Source organism: Mobula birostris, chromosome 3, assembly GCF_030028105.1.
Source record: "Mobula birostris isolate sMobBir1 chromosome 3, sMobBir1.hap1, whole genome shotgun sequence".
In the NCBI taxonomy this organism is placed as follows: Eukaryota; Metazoa; Chordata; class Chondrichthyes; order Myliobatiformes; family Myliobatidae; genus Mobula; species Mobula birostris.
Genome location: NC_092372.1, coordinates 15893400 through 15912767, shown reverse-complemented (window position 1 = coordinate 15912767; position 19368 = coordinate 15893400). Strand labels below are relative to the sequence as shown.

At 42.1% G+C, this 19368-nt stretch overlaps 1 protein-coding gene across 12 annotated transcripts in view; it reads right to left on the bottom strand.

Annotated features, from left to right (window-relative positions):
- The window catches only part of znf532 (zinc finger protein 532), a 177346-nt gene that overhangs the window by 4507 nt on the left and 153471 nt on the right, over nt 1-19368 (bottom strand). For all 12 annotated transcript variants that reach the window (XM_072252264.1, XM_072252266.1, XM_072252269.1 and 9 more), the window contains one exon: nt 462-609. In XM_072252264.1, coding sequence (XP_072108365.1) covers nt 462-609 — 148 coding nt within the window. The remainder of the gene's footprint in view (nt 1-461; nt 610-19368) is intronic.

Below are 19368 nucleotides of genomic sequence, written 5' to 3'. Positions count from 1 at the left end.
TGTACAATGAGCTGCCAACAGAAGTGGTGGATACTGGTTCGATTTCAAATCTTAAAAGAGGTTTGGATAGGTACATGGATGGGAATTGTGAGCTATGGTCCAGGCGCGGGTCAATGGGACAAGGCAGAATAATAATTTGGCACATACTAGATGGACCAAAGAGCCTGCTTCTGTACCTTAGAACTCTATAACTAAAGCTTCAGATCGAAGACTCTTCATCTTCATCAGAACTGACAAAGGAATTAAATAGATTATCTCTTACCCAGTCCTTGGAGAGACAAACCTACACTTTTAAAGCTCCCCTCTTGATCCCAAAATTATATACTTTGCAAGAACAGTTCTCATCGATGAGATCAAAATTAAAATTTGGAAAAGAATACTTCAGAGTCAGAGAGCATAACTTTGGAACCCAAGCTGAGTAAAACAAACTCCACAACCTTTGTCTTCTGTTTAAAACTCACCTTGTTATCTTCTTTCTTTGGAGATTCTTCTATGGCTGCTGACTCGGTCATCTGAGACACATCAGGGTTTTTGATGCCGTGCATGAGTCGAATGTGCTTCTCAAGCATGAACCGTTTAGTGAATATACGTTTCGAATCTGGGCAATTCCTGGAAATTAAAAAAAAGACATGGCCACATAAGCAAGATGTCTAGAAGGACTTAATCAATCATGACCTTATCACAAGCGAGTTCAATTTCTCCACAGACAACTGCATATACTTTCCATACTATTTATCAGTATTGGTTATTTTCAGTATTATTTATTTGCTTATTTATACTTTTGTTCTCAATATCATTTATTTACTTATGTATTTCTATATTTTCACAGTTCATCTTCATTTGCTCCTGAGTGATTGTCAGTCTTTATGTCAGTTTTTATTGACTCTATTGTATATCTTTGTACTACTGTGAATGCCTACAAGTAAATAAATCTGAAGGCAGTGTAAGGTGACATATACGTAGTTTGATAATACATTTACTTTGAACTTGTGAATTTACTATAAGGATGAGGTAGGCATTTTATAAGAACAGTCAAGATGTATTCCTGGAAAGAGGGGGAGAAGGAAATTTGTGACAAGGGTTTAGGATTATAAGGAGGCAGCCTTTTTCAATGTAACCCTCTTGATTTTCTCTACCTCATGGACTTGATACTTCTAAAATCATATGATTACAACTCTGCCGTCATTCACATGACCTCATAGAAAACAAAAGAGATTCTGCAGATGCTTAAACACAAAATACTCTGCAGATGCTGGGATCAAAGCAACACTCACAACACGCTGGAACCCGGTAGCCACCCACTTCAACTCTGCTTCCCATTCCCATATGTCCATACGTGGCCTCCTCTACTGCCATGATGAGGCTAAACTCAGGTTGGAGGAGCAACACCTCAATACCATCTAGGTAGTCTACAGCCCCTTGGTATGTACACAGAATTCCCCAACTTCCGGTAATTCCCTCCCCCTCCCTTCTTCTATCCCTATTTCACTCTGCCCCCTCCCCCAGCTGCCTATCACCTCCCTCATGGTTCCGCCTCCTTCTACTACCCATCGTTTCCCTGCCTATCACCTCCCTGCTTCCCCTCCCCCACCCCTTTGTCTTTCCCCTTACTGGTTTTTCAACTGAACCAACCAGCCTTCTCTTTTCAACCCTCCCCCACCTCCTTTATAGGGCCTCTGCCCCTTCCCTCTTCAGTCCTGATGAAGGGTTACGGCCCGAAACGTCGATTCATCGTTTCCACGGATGCTGCCCGGCCTGCTGAGTTCCTCCAGCGTGTTGTGAGTTCTGCAGATGCTTGAAATCTTGATCAACACACACAAAATGCTGGAGGAACTCAGCACATCAGGCAGCATTTATGCAGGGTAATGAACAGATGATGTTTCCTGATGAAGCGTCTAGGCCTGAAATATTGACTGTTCATTTCCCTCCACAGATACAGCCTGACTTGCTGAATTCGAGTTCCTCCACCATTTTGTGTGTTGACTTGTAGAAAACCCCTTGTTACTCACCTTTTCCCTGAGAGCTGCATTAAGAACATGGAACATTACAGCACAGTACAGAGCCTTCAGCGTCTTGTACACCTCTATCAAGTCACCTCTCAACCTCCTTTGCTCCAAAGAGAAAAGCCCTAGGTCACTCAACCTATCTTCAGACATCCCCTCTGGTCCAGGCAGCATCCTGGTAAAGTGGCACATACAGATTTTATCATTCCTCTTGGCCCTCTCTCTCACTCCAACTTAAGTTTCTCTAGAATAAACTAATCCACATCAATGCCCTCTACCTATCACCATACTGGTTCCTTTTGTCTCAGCAGATCAATACTTATGGTTCTCTTCACTTATTCATTCACAATGCTGCTCCATGGTACGGTAGCCCAGTGATTAGCACAATGCTTTACAGTTCCAGTGATCAGGTTCCGGTAAGGAGTTTGTACATTCTTCCCATGACTGCATGGGCTCCCTCCAGGTGTTCCGGTTTCCTCCCACCATCCAAAGATGTTCTGGTTAGCAGGTGAATTGGTCATTGTAAATTGTCCTGGGTTAAGTCGATTAAATCGCAGGATTGCTGTGTGGCGTGGCTCGAAGGGCTAGAAGGCCTACTCCACGCTGTAGCTCAATAAATGAAAAATAAATCCATTTCTCTGGCCCTTCCTTTCCCACCTTGCCCTGCCAGCCTTCAGACTCTGCTTCATTATTTTGTCACCACTCCAGCATTAACAAAAGTTTGCTTAGCCAACGTACTCTAATGTTTCAGTTCACATGTCAAAACGAGTTTATCTTTCTACGCCTGAACTTTCAAAAGCCACTTTCATAGAACATGGAGCACAGGCCTTTCAGCCCACTTTGTTGTGCTGACATTCTACGCTCCTCTAAGATCAATCCAACCCTTCCCTCCCACAGAACCTTCCATTTTCCTTTCATCCTTGTGAGTATCTAAGAGTCTCTTAAATCAGGGGTCCCCAACCTTTTTTACACCGCAGACAAGTTTAATATTGACAATATTCTTGCGGACCGGCCAACCGGTGGGGGGTTGTTCAATTAGGGTTGAACTCACCTCAACACGTCTTTTACAGTTAGGGTTGCCAACTTTCTCACTCCCAAATAAGGGGCAAAAGTAGCAGTCAAATCCCGGGACACTTTACCCCAGGAAAGACTACAATGACCATGAAGCCTTGCGCGGGCACCTGTGTGCGCATGCATGACGTGTGCATGTGCGTACATGCCGATTCTTTTATTCCACGAATCAGTTTTGCCTTCATCTTCCCGACTATACTGTACATACATTATTTCTACTTTATATAGGCTGTGTATTTATCATATCATTCCTGCTTTTACTATATGTTAGTGTTATTCTCGGTTTTATGTGTTATTTGGTATAACTTGGTAGGTTACCTTTTGGGTCTGGGAACGCTCAAAAATGTTTCCCATATAAATTAATAGTAATTGCTTCTTCGCTTCACGCTATTTTGGCACAAAAGGTTTCATAGGAACGCTGTACCTTGGGGGGGAAATACGGCACAAGGGCGGTCCCGTATGGGACAAACCAATTTAGCCCAGTATACAGGATGACCCGGCAAACACGGGACGGCTGGCAACCCTATGTTCAAGTTCAACAGTGCGTGACAGGGAATGAGGAAAGGTGCAGCTGACTCATATCGTTTCCTTGCAGTCCAGTAGCACATGCTTTGCGGCCTGGTGGTTGGGGACCGCTGTCTTAAATGTTCCTAATGTATCTACTTCTACCACTACCTCTGGCGAGGTGTTCCACGCACTCCTTATTGCTCTGTATAAAAAGCCTACCTCTAACATCCTCCATATGCTTTCCTCCAGTCACATTAAATTTGTGCCCTTTTGTCTTAGCCCTGGGAAAAAGGCACTGGTTGTCTGCTCTATCTATACTTCTTAACATGTACGACTCTATCAAGTTACTGTCCATCCCCCTTTGCACCAAAGGGAAAAGCCCTACCTCGTTCAACCTATTGTCATAAGCTATGCCCTCTAACCCAGGCAGCGTCCTGGTACATCTCCTCTGCACCCTCGCTAAAGCTATATGCTTCCGATCATGAGGTGACCAGAGTAAATGCAATAAGTAGACATGCTAGGCAGTCAGATGTTTCTAACCACAAGTCAGTAGTTTTGTGATCACTATCAGTTAGATTGAATGTTTGTAGAATGCTGACCTAATAAAGTGCCCACTGAGTGTGAGTGTATGGACACGGACTCCTGCTGCTGTAGCCCATTTACTTTTCGGTTCGACACGTTGTGCATTCAGAGATGCTCTTCTGCAAACCACTGTTGTAACGTGCGGTTATTTGAGTTACTGTCGCCTTCCCGTCAGCTTGAACAAGTCTGTCCATTCTCCTCTGACCTCACTCATTAACAAGGTGTTTTCACCCACAGAACTGCCACTCACTGGATTTTTTTGTTTCCCGCACCATTCTCAGTAAACTCTAGAGACTGCTGTGCGTGAAAATCCCAGGAGATCAACAGTTTCTGAGATACTTGAACCACCCCACCTGGCACTAACAATTATTCCTTGGTCAAAGTCACATGGATCACATTACTTTACCTTCTGATGTTTGGAGCGAACAAAACTGAACCTTGTGACCATTTCTGCATGCTTTTATACACTGAGTTGCTGTCACATGATTGGCTGGTTAGATATTTGCAATAAGCAGCAGGCGTAGTGTTCCTAATAAAGCGGCCACAGAGTGTAAAAAACGTGAAGTTATAGCGAAAGGCAATGTAATATCTGAGAGAGATTATGTTAACCACCCATCATAATGGTTCCTAAGAAAAAACTGAAAATAGCATTAATGTGTCCATAATGAAAGTATCTTTACCTGGAGGCACATTACATTTATTATGCTGAAAGTGTCATCAAATCTCATTAGTGGATCTTCTGTCTATGTCAACACCATTTCCATTTTCTCAGAGCACAACATTTCTTTACCCAGAGGTGAACAGCATTTATTGAAATGATGGTGTCTAATTAGAGCAACTGCTGTCTATATCAACAAACATCTAGGAGGTTAGAGGGCAGCATGCTTCTGTCCTCATGAAAGTATGTTGAGTTTTGATGAGACCACCCCTTTTCCTGAACTTAACTGATAATATGTCACCTGAAGATAATGCCATTTTTAAATTGTGCTGATATTTGATAATGAGAGGCATTGATTGTGTAGATAGTCAGAGGCTTTTCCCCAGGGCTGAAATGGCTAGCATGAGAGGGCACAGTTTTAAGGTGCTTGGAAGTAGGTACAGAGAAGATGTCAGGGGTAAGTTTTTTTACGCAGAGGGTTCTGAGTGCATGGAATGGGCTGCCAGCAACGGTGGTGGTGGTGGAGGTGGATACAAAAGGGTCTTTTAAGAGACTTCTGGACAGGTATATGTAGCTCAGAAAAATAGAGGGCTATGGGTAACCCTTGGTAATTTCTCAGGTAAGGACATGTTCGGCACAGCTTTGTGGGCCAAAGGGCCTGTATGGGGCTGTAGGTTTTCTATGTTTCTTACACTGCACAGCTCAGCAAGAGTGTAACTGAACCAGAAGTAAACAAACTGTGGACAACCCAACTTCAATGGAAAGTCAATGGAAATAAGGCAAACAAGTAGTGAGGTCATGGAACCTATATAGATTGCAGAGGAGGAGGTGCTTGCTATCTTGAGGCAAATCAGAGTAGATAAATCTCCAGGACCTGATAGGGTATTCCCTCAGACCTTGAACGAGAGTAGTGTTGAAATTGCAGGTGCCCTGGCAGATATATTTAAAATGTCAGTATCTATGGGTGAGGTGCCGGAGGATTGGAGAGTGGCTCATGTTGTTCCGTTATTTAAAAAAGGCTCTAAAAGTAATCCAGGAAATTATAGGCCGGTAAGTTTGACGTTGGTAGTAGGTAAATTATTGGAAGGAGTACTAAGAGATAGGATCTACAAGTACTTGGATAGACAGGGACTTAATAGGGAGAGTCAACATGGCTTTGTGCGTGGTAGGTCATGTTTAACCAATCTATTAAGAGTTTTTTGAGGAGGTTATCAGGAAAGTGGATGAAAGGAAGGCAGTGGATGTTGTCTACATGGACTTCAGTAAGGCCTTTGACAAGGTCCCGCATGGGAGGTTACATAGGAAGATTCAGTCGCTTGGTATACATGGAGAGGTGGTAAATTGATTAGACATTGGCTCAAGGAAGAAGCCAAAGAGTGGTAGTGGAAGATTGCTTCTCTGAGTGGAGGCCTGTGACTAGTGGTGTGCCACAGGGATCAGTGCTGGGTCCATTGTTATTTGTCATCTATATCAATGATCTGGATGATAATGTGGTAAATTGGATCAGCAAGTTTGCTGATGATACAAAGATTGGAGGTGTAGTAGACAGTGAGGAAGGTTTTCAGAGCCTGCAGAGGGACTTGGACCAGCTGGAAAAATGGGCTAAAAAATGGCAGATGGCGTTTAATACTGACAAGTGTGAGGTATTGCACGTTGGAAGGACAAACCAACGTAGAACATACAGGGTTAATGGTAAGGCACTGAGGAGTGCAGTGGAACAGAGGGATCTGGGAATACAGATACAAAATTCCCTAAAAGTGGCGTCACAGGTAGATATGGTCCTAAAGAGAGCTTTTGGTACATTGGCCTTTATTAATCAAAGTATTAAGTATGAGTTGGAATGTTATGGTGAGGTTGTATCAGGCATTGGTGAGGCTGAATTTGGAGTATTGTGTACAGTTTTGGTCACCAAATTACAGGAAGGATATTAATAAGGTTGAAAGAGTGCAGAGAAGGATTACAAGGATTTTGCCAGGACTTGAGAAACTCGGTTAAAGAAAAAGGTTGAATAGGTTAGGACTTTATTCCCTGGAGCATAGAAGAATGAGGGGAGATTTGATAGAGGTATATAAAATTATGATGGGTATAGATAGAGAGAATGCAAGCAGGCTTTTTCCACTGAGGCAAGGGGAGAAAAAAACCAGAGGACATGGGTTAAGGGTGAAGAGGGAAAAGTTTAAAGGGAACATTGTGGGGGGGGGCACTTCTTCACACAGAGAGTGGTGGGAGTGTGGAATGAGCTGCCAGATGAAGTAAATGCGGGCTCACCTTTAACATTTAAGAAAAACTTGGACACATACATGGATGAGAGGCTTATGGAGGGATATGGTCCAGGTGCAGGTCAGTGGAACTAGGCAGAAAAATGGTTCGGCACAGCCAAGAAGGGCCAATAGGCCTGTTTCTGTGCTGTAATGTTCTATGGTTCTATGGTTCTAATTAAGACTTCTGACAACAGGGAAAAGTATGGTCATGCACTTTAGGAGAAGGAATAAAGGTGTATACTACTTTCTAATTGGAGAGCAAATTCAGAAATCCAAGGTGCAAAGGGACTTGGGATTCTTCGTGCAGAGTTCTCTAAAGGTTAATTTGCAGGTGGAGTCGGTGGTAAGGAAGGCAAATGCAATGTTAGCATTCAGTTTGAGGGGACTAGAATATAAAGTAAGGCTGTAGTGCTGAGGTTTTATAAGGCATTGGTCAGACCGCACTTGGAGTATTATGAACAGTTCAGGACCCCTTATCTACAAGATGTGCGAGCTGGGAGAGGCTCTAGAGGATGTTCATAAAAATTATTCAGGGAATGGAAGGGTTAACATATGAGGAGAGCTTGATGGCTCTGGGCCTGTACTCACTGGAGTTTAGAAGAATAAGAGAGGATCTCATTAAAAACTATTGAATATTGAAAGGCCTACATGGAGTGGATGTGATGAAGATGTTTTCTATAGTGGGTGGGTCCAGAGGATACAGCCTCAGGATAGAGGGACGTCTCTTTAGAACAGAAATGAGGAGGAAATTCTTGAGCCAGAGGGTGGTGAATCTGTGGAACTCATTGCCAGATGGTGGGTGGCCACAACATTGGGTATAATTAAAGTGTAGGTTGATAGGTTCTTGATTTGTAAAGGTTACGGGGAGGAAGCAGAAGAATAAGGTTGAGAGGGATAATAAATCAGCCATGAAGGAATGACACTCACAACACGCTGGAGGAACTCAGCAGGTCAGGCAGCATCCATGGAAAAGATCGGTCGACGTTTCGGGCCCGAACCCTTCGTCAGGAGTGAAGAGGGAAGGGGCAGAGGCCCTATAAAGAAGGTGGGGGGAGGGTGGGAAGGAGAAGGCTGGTAGGTGCCAGGTGAAAAACCAGTAAGGGGAAGGATAAAGGGGTGGGGAGGGGAAGCAGTGAAGGATAGGCAGGAAAGGTGAAGAAGGAATAGGGGAAAACACAATGGGTAGTAGAAGGAGGCGGAACCATGAGGGGGTGATAGGCAGCTGGGGGAGGGGGCAGGGTGACATTGGAATACCCTATGTCTTATGTTCTTATGGTTTTATAAAAGCCAATTGGATTTGTGCTATTTCTTTAGACAGTGCAAGAGAAAGCTAAATTGAGTCAGTCCTACAGTACCAAAATATCATATTTCAGGAACTTGGCCAACACTGAGCAGGGAAAGGCAGCTTCTTAAAGAACAAATAAAGACTCCATATAACATTGTAACAAAGAACCTCAATAAGTGTGAAACTTTACAAACAGAAACACGCAATCCTTTTGTTGCTGCGTGTTGAATATTTTGATCTCATCAAAGACAGTCAAATGTCAAACATGCAAACTTTTGTCTCATAGTGTAAATAGTGCAAAATAAGTGTAAAAAATCCAGTGTAAGACCATAAGACATAGAAGCAGAATTAGGCCATTCTGACCATTGAGTCCATTCCTCCATTCAATCATGCCTGATTTATTTTCTCTCAACCCCATTCTCCTGCCTTCTCCCCATAACCTCTAACTATACCTAATGACTTGGCTTCCACAGCCATCTGGGGCAATGAATTCCACAGATTCACCACCCCTTTGGTTTAATAGATTTTTTGTCATCTCCTCTTAAAGGGGCATTTTTGTATTCTGAGACTGTATCCTCTGAACACAGACTCTTCCACTATTGGAAACATCCTCTGCATGTCCATCCTATATAGGCTTTCCAATATTCATTAGTTTTCAATGACATCTCCCCTCCTTTTAGGCTTCTTCAAAGTACATAATGGCTATTGGATACTCTTTTGAAAAAAAAATTTAAAAAATAAAACTCAAAACGAACAGAGACCAGGTGAAGAGTTTTGTCTTTCCCTTCAGAAAACTAATGTAGCTTCAGCAGATTGAATTATAATAAGGTATTTGCTCAAGGTAAGGAGGCTAGGACGAATGGATATGGTATAAACGGATCTTCAGGAACAGCAGAAAGTGTAGTGCCATTCAGCATCCCACTGCCTCACCGCCACTCAGTGAGTGATCTTTTACCTCAGTACCCATTTCCTGCAAATTGTAAAAATTAGTGCCCGCACTTCACGTGATGTTCAGAATCACTTTTTCATACAGTAGGCTGGTAGAAGTTTCTGGAAAAGACAATCAATAACAGCATAATTGCCGGTCTTGAACCCAAAGTTGTTATATTCATTATTCCTGGATATGGGAGCAGGAAAAGAAAATATAAACATTGGATAAAGAAGATAAGCTCTGATCTGAAGAAATGGTGGAATTAGGAGTTAAATGGCGTTCTCACATTTCTATGCTGCTGTTCCGGTAAATCATCAATTTAGTATCTAGAGTTTGAGAGAAAAAATCCTAAGTTTCTTTGGCATTAGGAAAATATTAGATTAGCTTTATTTGTCACATGTACATTGAAACAGACAGTGAAATAAATGCATCATTTTGCGTCAATGAACAACACTGTCTGAGGATGTGCTGAGGGCAGCCCGCAAATGTCGCCAAGCGTCAACGTAGCATGATCACAACTCGCTAACTCTACCAAGTACATCTTAGGAATGTGGGAGGAAACTGGAGCACCCAGAGAAAACCTACACAGTCATTGGGAGAACATACAAGCTCCTTCCAGACAGCGGTGAGAATTGCAACACGATTGCTGATCACACTGTTGCGCTAACCACTACACATCTGAGCTGCACCAAATCAAAACAAATTAGCAGGGTATTAAATATTCTTAGAAAATGTAAATCCAAAACTTGACTTCTGGAACTGTTGATTTATTAGTACATAGAAAACTGCGCTAACTGATAAGGGTCAATTAATTCTCGATGAACCCAGATCACAGAACTCCTCACTCCCCATAGGTCAAGACCAGGTGTCCAGTGATCCCCAGTCAAGCATTCCACCAGTGATCTCTGTCAAATTCCACATTTCTCTTCTGCCATGCTTCCAGTCTAACTATTCTCAATTGCTCGACATATCCATTTGGGTCTTGCCCTGTTCAATAACTTCATCCTTGACTGTCTCACATTGAACCAGGTCCTAGTCCTGGTCCCAGAGGATATTCCGGTGCATACGCCAGAGGTACAGGAGCCTTAGCACACCACCAGGTTCAGGAACAGTTATTACCCTTCAACCATCAGGCTCCTGAACCAGCATGGACATCTTCACTCACCACAACTCTAAACTGATCACTGAACACTGAACACAACCCATAGACTCACTTTCAAAGACTCTATAACTCACATTCGGTGTTGTTGTTGTTGTGTTTGCAAAATTTGACTTCTTTGTCATTGAATCTTTGAACTTCTGAAATCTCTTCTCAGCTTTAAAAGCACTAATAATTACAATTGTGTTAAAAGGTAAAGAAGCAAATACGTAAAAATTATATACTTCAAAGATGAAAGTTTAATGTATATTTATTATCAAAGGATATATACGTCACCATATACTACCTTAAGATTAGTTTTCTTCCCGGTATTCAAAGTAGAAAAGATAATACAATAGAATCAATGAAAAACTACACACATAGACTTTCATCGCCCCCCCCCTCCACCCACAAATGGTAGAACCTGATGCTAAAGCAAGTAAAACTTAGGCAATATAAGGCTTTAAGCATCAGATCTAATGTTGTCAGTCGCTTCAGATCAAAGTCAATGACATTCAATGTGGCATGACGTCTATCATTGTCATCATTATGTGCTGTGTTGTATGAATATCTACTAAATAACTATCTTTCTTGGATTAGGCGCTCCTAATTGGTTCTTTCATATCATTATCATTATTATTACGTGTCATGTCATATGATGTGGATGATCATGGGTCTCATGACCATTATTGTTCTTGGTCAATTTTTCTGCAGAAGTAGATTGCAAGACGTTTGCAAGCAGTGTCTTTACAAGACGACTGACTCCAGCCCTTATCAGTACTGTTCAGAGATTGTCTGCCTGGTATCACTGGTTGCATAACCACAACTTGTGATACGCACCAGCTGCTCGTACAGCCATCCGCCACCTGCTCCCATGGGTTCATGTGACCCTGTTTCAGGAGACTAAGCAAGTGCTACACCTTGTCCAAGGGTGATCTGCAGGCTAGTGGAGGGAACGAGTGCCTTACGCCTACTTTGGTAGAGATGTATCTCCATCCCACCATCCTTATTATTTTAACATCCCTATTGTAGCATGGCATATTCGAACACTCACCGTTGGGAATGCGGTATGCAGTAGCATCTGTTAATACAAATTAAAATATTTTGGTAAATGCACACTTGCTGTTTGGCAAACTTACTTCGTGTATCACAATTCTGTTTCAATCAAAAACTGCCTCAAGATTTTCCTGAACTTATACTTACTTAAGGGTATAATTTGTAAAGGGTTAGTTTGATCTTAGAGTAGGTTAAAAGGGCAGCACAATATCACAGGCCAAAGGGCCTGTACCGTGCTGTGTTTTTCTAAGTTCCATGTAGGGCCGAGATGGCCTGTTTCCGTGCTGTAATTGTTATATGGTTATATGGTTATAATGCAGACTCTCCGCTGGTGTAGTGGCATACACACCAGATTTCGAGGCAAGTGGTCCCAGGTTCAAATCCGGCTGGCTCCTTGCACGCTCTCCATCCGTGCTGGGTTGAGCGTCGAGCTAGCAACTCGGCCTCGTAAAAAACAAACAAATGCTAAAGAAAAGGCTAGGTTGCCACCCAATGCGCCACAAGCGCGGAGAAGCAACAACAATGCAATGCAGAATAAAGTATAACAGCTGCAGAGAAAGTGCAGTGCAGGTAAACAACAAACTGCAAGAGCATAACAAGGTAGACTGTGAAGTCAAGACTATGTTATCGCACCAGAGAATTGAATCTGTCCTTGAGCCTGGTGGTGCGTGCTTTCTGGTAATGAGACAGGGGAGAAGAGAACACATCTAGTGTGGGTGGGGTCTTTGATTATGCTGGTTGCTTTACTAAGGCAGCGAGGAGTGTAGACAGAGTCCATCAAGGGGAGGCTGGTTCCTGTAACCTGCTGAGCTGTGTCCATGACTCTGCAATTTCTTGGCATCATGTGCAGAGCAGTTACCACTCTAAGTCAAAAATGGGATCATTACTAAACCGGCTGCCCTAATTGGACAGAGGTCAATATCCAATCAAGGGGGTGAATTATCTCTGACGTCAACTTGGGGTTATGAAGTAATGGGGGAACATAAGAACTAATCAGAAGGCTCTCAGCTAAGAGCATGGACAATTGGCCTGGGGGAGGGGGAGGGATTTGGAGTTGGATAAGAGGGGCTACTGCTCAAGTTCATCTCAGGGAGGGGTAGCTGAAAGGAGAGACAACAGGAAAAAGAAAAAAGATCATAAGTCAGAGGAGCAGATTAGTCCATTGGGCCCATCAAATCTGCTCTGCCATGCAATTAATTATCCTTCTCAGACCCATTCTCCTCATAAGCTTTGAAGCCCTTACTAATCAAGAACCTATCAAACCTCACTTTAAATATACACAATAACTTGGCCTCCACAGCCACCTGGGGCAATGAATTCCTCATTTCTGTTCTAAAAGGACGTCCTTGTATTCTGAGGTTTTGCCCTCTGGTCCTAGACTCCCTCAGTATAGGAAACATACACTTCGTGTCCAATCTATTTAGGCCTTTCAATATTTGATAGATTTCAATGAACTGTCCCCTTAAACTTAAGCAAATACAGGCCCAGAACCATCAAATACTCTTCATACATTAACCCTTTCATTTCCAGGATCATTCTGGTGAACCTCCTCTGGAGCCTATTCAATGCCAGCTCATCTTTCTTTAATAAGGGGCCCAAAAGGGGAATAAGGCAGGTGAAATCTGAAAAATGGGTACTTAGATGAGAATACAGCTATTGAGTGGGCTGGGGGGGGGGCAGAGAGAGAAAGAAATAAGGGGAGTACAGAGGGTTGCAATTTAATCAAAGAAAACAATTATCCCCTACAGCCACATTAGCAGTAGGGATGGGTAACACAATTTGGGATGTGGGGGTCACTCCTGAGCCACAAGATACATCTCTCATACATAGACTGCATAAGCAAACAACACCACACACCAGCTGCATCAGGCCTTGGCCTGAAACTTCGACTGTTTACTCTTTTCCGTAGATGCTGCCGATTTCCTACTGATTTCCTCCAGCATTTTGTGTGTGTTGCTAAGAAATAGAGCATTAGTAATACAAGACCATTTGGCCCTCACACCTGCTTTGCTATTCAATAAATTTATAGTTTGTATCTTTGGACCTGTTTCCTGCACTGACCTATCTCCCTCGATTCTCTTAAACATCTAAAAATCTATCTGCATTTGAAGGGAGCAATCCACTCTCCTTCGCCTCTTTGGTAGAAACCAGTAAACAAATCAACAATTTTAATTAAAGATAAAACACTGAAATGTGGAGATGAAGGAAATAAGAGAAATAAGGTGAGAAAAGAGACACAGAAAGCATTGGAGAGAAGAGCAAAGGTGATTTCATGAGCAGACCATGTCCTCTCTAAACCACATTCTTTTTTTATATAGTCCTGTGAACCAGGAGGCATAAAATGTTAATAAACAGCGTCTGTATAAAAGTCATTGCAAACACACCAGAAAATATTTAAATAATATAGTCCCACCCGACTGCACATTGCTTAATAAAATGCCATTATGTAATATTGCTATGAGCCCTCCAAAAGTCTCCAGTTATAAATATAAAACCGGAATACAGCCATTGTGTTAAAAGACTGTGTGGAGTTGTTAATTTTTACTGAAAACATGGCTATGTTTGTGTTGTGAACTTGCTGTCAGTAAGAAAAATAACTGTAATTGCTCAGCTTAGAGAGTAAAGAGGTCTTCCCTCAAGTTGTGTTTGGATCTGTCTCCCTTTGGAATTTTATTTCAGATCTAGTTACGTTATGTCTCCAGGACGTTTCCATAATTACATGGGCCTGTATCTTTCCAGTGAATACCAGCAGTTCCAAAGACAGCTGCTGGCATCTCTTGTCATAATTGTCAGTAAGGATCACGAATAGTGTGGTGAAGCTGGATTTTGTTGACAGATATCTTTGTATCAAATGTGAATGAGCAGTATCAAGTGTAAATGAACAGGAATAACTACATGCACACACGTAAAGCTGCAGGAACTCAGCAGGTCAGGCAGCGTTTATGCAGGGGAATGAAGTTTTGACCCTTTATCAGGTCTGATGTGGTAGTCAGTCACTAATGAAGACAACAAAGTCGATATGTAAATTACATTCAGGAGGCTCATTTTTGTTGTTTGAATGTTTTTCTGGATTACCGTTCTAGTGCCGTGTCGCTGGCGCTATATAGCATTATACTAACCGCTACACTATTGTGCCGCCCCGTACTGCCCTTTTCATATTGTAACATACCTTTTTTTAATATATTGCACCGTAATGCTGCTCAAAACACCAATTTCCAAGATATATGTTAGTGATGATAAACCTGACTCTGATGCAGTCTGTGCATTAACAACTTTCACTATACTTTGCATACTTTTACACTAACAGCTCAAACTTGCCTCTTTTATTTAGGCTTGCTGTTTACATTTTTCACTACATCTATTTGCTATCCTGCTTATGGTCGCTTTTGGACTCTGTTTTCCTCAGGCAATATTTGCTTACAACAGAATTCCGATAGGACTTCTTTTTGTAACTTTTTACTGGCTGCTAGCCAATGAGATGCAGATGCATTGAACATTAGCAAGCACTTACTACCGTCTGACATGGGTTTGATAAAAATGATGGTAGAGATTTAAAAATAGATAGAGCAATTGTATGTAAGTAATTGGTATGTCACCAAAGACACTTGCAAATTTCTATAGCCGCAGCATGAAAGGCATTCTAACTGGCCGCATCACTAACTGATATGGAGGGGCTACTGCACAGGATTGGAAAAAACTGCAAAACATTTGTAATTCAGCCAGCTCCATGATGGGCACTGGCCTCCCCAGCATCCAGATCATCTTCAAAAAGGTGGCATCATCATTAAGGATCCCCATCACCCAGGACATGCCCTCTTCTCACTGCTCCCATCAGGGAGGAGATACAGCAGATACAGAAGGCACACACTCAACACTTTAGGGACAGCTTCTTCCCCTCTGCCATCAGATTTCTGAATGGATAATGAACCCATGAACACTTCCTCGGTAATTTTTCCCTCCTTTTTGTACTACTTATTTAAAAACATATATACATATACTTATTCTAATTCAGTTTTTATTACAATGTATTGCAATCTACTGCTGCCACAGAACAAATTTCACAACATATGCCAGTGATATTAAACTTGATTCCAATAGCCCACTATAACCTACAGCAGGTTATTATGAGAGTATTAATTATTTATGGATAATTGAACTCAATTACTTCATTTCTCTCTGGTCAATACATCAATTAGCAACAACAAAGAAAAAGAACACAAAGCAAACTGAGTATATGGTACCTGTGTAATTGGAGAATCCCTCAGTAACTTATTAAAATGTGCATACCTGCTTGAATTTGAAATCTCTCCCAAATAATAGGCATTGTACATATTCAGATAACAGGTCCTACAAGTTGAACCCTGCAGTCATTATGGATAGCTTAAGTAAGATAATATAATTTTAGGTTAACTCCCACTAACAGTGCAATGCAAAAGCCAAGTCCTGGAAATTTGACAAAGATTCCTGTCTAATCCAAAATAAATTCAATATATTTATGACTCATCTATGAAAAAATAGTATGAGATGAACTATACAATATTTAAGGAAGGTAGACACTGTCTGTCCCTGAGTGACCACATTAAAAGCTCCCTGAACATATATTCAGTGCCACTTTATTAGGTGGAGGTGTGGAACCTGATGTGGCCGCCTGCTGCTACAGCCCATTCATCTCAAGGTTCAATGTGCTGTGCATTCGGAGATGCTCATCTGCACACCACTGTTGTAACACGTGGTCATATGAATTACTGCCACCTTCCTGTCAGCTTGAACCAGTCTGTCTATTCTCCTCTGACCCCTCTCATTAACAATGTATTTTTGCCCATAGAACTGCAGCTTACTGAATATTTTTTTCTCTGTAAACTCTAGAGACTGTTGTGCATGAAAACCCCAGAAGAACAGCAATTTCTGAGATACTCAAACCATTCCATCTGACACCAACAATCATTCCACAGTCAAAGTCACTAAGATCACATTTCTTCTCCAATCTGATGTTCAATCAGAACAACAACTGAACCTCTTGACCATGTGTCCATGCTTAATGCATTGAGTTGCTGGCACATAATTGGCTGATTAGATATTTACACGAACAAGTATACAGGTGCATCTAATAAAGCGTCCCCGAGTGTATTTATTGATAAATCATCACAATTACATCGGTGGGCACTACAGTTTCTGTTAACTCACGTCCAGGAGTTATTGGCAGAATCCAAACTAAATATAGTTTTCCTAACTTATATGATCAAATGTTATCTCTGAAAAAAAAATACTGTTAATCAACTTCAAACACAACTTGGTAAATGCTCATATTCCACATCAGTTGTTGTATTATGCCAGATTTATTGATGCTTTCTACCTAATCCTCCCTGATTCAGGAGCTGATCTCAAAGACATCAATTAAACTCCATTCTTTGATCAATTCCACTACCAGAAACAGCTGCAAGGGGCTAGAAATTCACCCCCCCCCCCCAACTACAGCACTGTGCAAAAATCTTATATACACAGCTAGGGTGCTAAAGGCCGCTGCACAGTACTATATTGGTCAATGTGGTGCAGAGAGCGAATCTGTAAATCTGGCAGGAGCAGAAGATATTGAGAATGGCGAGGGTGTGAGACAGGTGGCAGAGACAGAATGCCAGGGGTGGGGGTTGGGGTGGCATGGATGCAGATTCACCCCATCCCGAGACACCAGGCAAGGTTATTTGATTCCAAACAATTGGTTTATTGATCATTGGGTAGGTTGAATTAATCTGGCTGGGGGCTGGGAAACGGAGTGATAGTACTGAAGATGAGGTAGTTGGTTTACAAACAGAGGCAATGTGTGGTCAGGCTCCTAGCAAGAAGAGGCTGGTGATAGGGCAAAATTGCTGTCAACAGGATGAGTTGCAACGTAAAAGCTGGGCAAAATCAAAATGGTGAATACAGGACTGAAGATGTTGTATTTGAATGTAGCACACTATACGGAATAAGGTAGATGAACTTGTAGCATAGTTGTAGATTGGCATGTATGATGTTGTTGGCATCAATGAATCATGGCTGAAAGAAGATGATCTGCAGGATTCACTAAAGGTTAATTGCAGGTTGAGTCTGTGGTGGGGAAGGCAAATGTGTTGTTAGCATTCATTTCAAGAGCACTAGAATATAAGAGAAGTGTTGTAATGTTGAGACTTTATAAAGCAGTGCAGAGGAGAACTGTGAGCAGTTTTGGGACCCTTATCTTAAAAAGGATGTGCTGAAACTGGAGAGGGATCAAAAGAGGTTCATAAAAATGATTCCAGTTTGAACGGCTTGTGATATGAAGAACATTTGATGGCTCTGGGCCTGTATTCACTAGAATTCAGAAGAATGAAGGGTGATATTGAAACCTACCGAATGCTGAAAGGGCATGATAGAGTGGATGTGGAGAAGATGTCTCCTCTGGTAGGAGAGTCTCTGACCGGAGGACACAGCCTCAGAACAGAGGGTCATCCTTTTATAATGGAGATGAGGAGGAATTTCTTCAGCCAGAGAATGGTCAATCTGTGGAATTCATTGCCACAGGCAGCTGTGGAGGCCAAGTCTTTATGTATATTTATTGCAGAGGTTGATAGACTCTCATTTGGTCAGAGCATGAAGGGATGCAGGGAGAAGGCAGGAGATTGGGTTTAAGAGGAAAATTGGATCAGCCATGATGAAATGACAGAGCAGACTCCATGGGTCATATGGCCTAATTCGGCTCCAATGTCTTACGGTCTTATCACAGAACGTCTCTCTGGTGCTATCTGCTCCCTCCCCTCTCCCTTCCCCTTTTCCTAACCATAAGTCCCCTCCGCCTGTCCCCTTCCCACTCTCAGTCCACAATAGAGACCCATATCAGAATCACTTTTAGGATCAATCACATATATCATGAAATGTGTTTATTTTGCGGCAGCAGTACAGTGTAATACATAAAATTACTACATTACTGTGAAAATGTCTAAGGCACCATAGCTATACACATATGTATGTCTATGGCTTTTGCACAGTACTGTAAATAAATGTGAACACTTGGTAGTGGCTGCATCTTGTCCCCTCTTCTGAAATCTGTTTCCTCTGACTGCAATTCTGGAAGCAGAGACATGAAAGCACTAGGGTTATAGTGGTGGGGGATTTTTATTGGTCTGGGATTGCTCTAGTAACATTATGCAAACCCCTCTGCTATCCTGCCACTTCCGTGGTAGCAGTCTTCATCAGTTAGCTCTGCTGCCAGGAATCCACACTTCACGAATCTCAAATGAACATCAAATTAGTGCACACTCACTGACCATACAGTAGTGCACCTACATTTCTTTTTAACATTGCCAAGAACTCATCAGGGCTCCACTACCCCGCCAATAACCACCATCAAGCCCTCCAACCCAATGCAGTCATTTCCCTAGATACAGCCTCATGTTTGCTCCTTGAACTCACAGAGCGTAAAACTGTCTTTGACCCTCTGTCACTAGACCTGGCTGTGTTTATGAAGCTCTACTGAGGTTTGCTCTGGATTGGCTATGTGGGGGAGAGATACGCAAGTTAACACAAGTCTCTACTGACCTTTCACTTCAGGAAACTCTGCTCTGCTATCATCACCTTCCTCCCTACATGAAAGAGTGAGGAGTTCACGGTTTCTTCAACTCTCCGGTCAGCACCTTTGCTGTTTGTGCTCTTACCAACTGAACTATTTTTTCTTATTTAACTCCATTCCAGCTGGGGGTCATTTTTTCTCAAAAAAAGTTTTATTTTATTTATTTATTTAGCAGTACCACATGGAACAAGCCCAACGAGACACACCATCCAGCAACCTACCTATTTAACCTTAGTCTAATCACACAACAATTTACAAAGACTAATTAACCTACTGACCAATATGTCTTTGGAA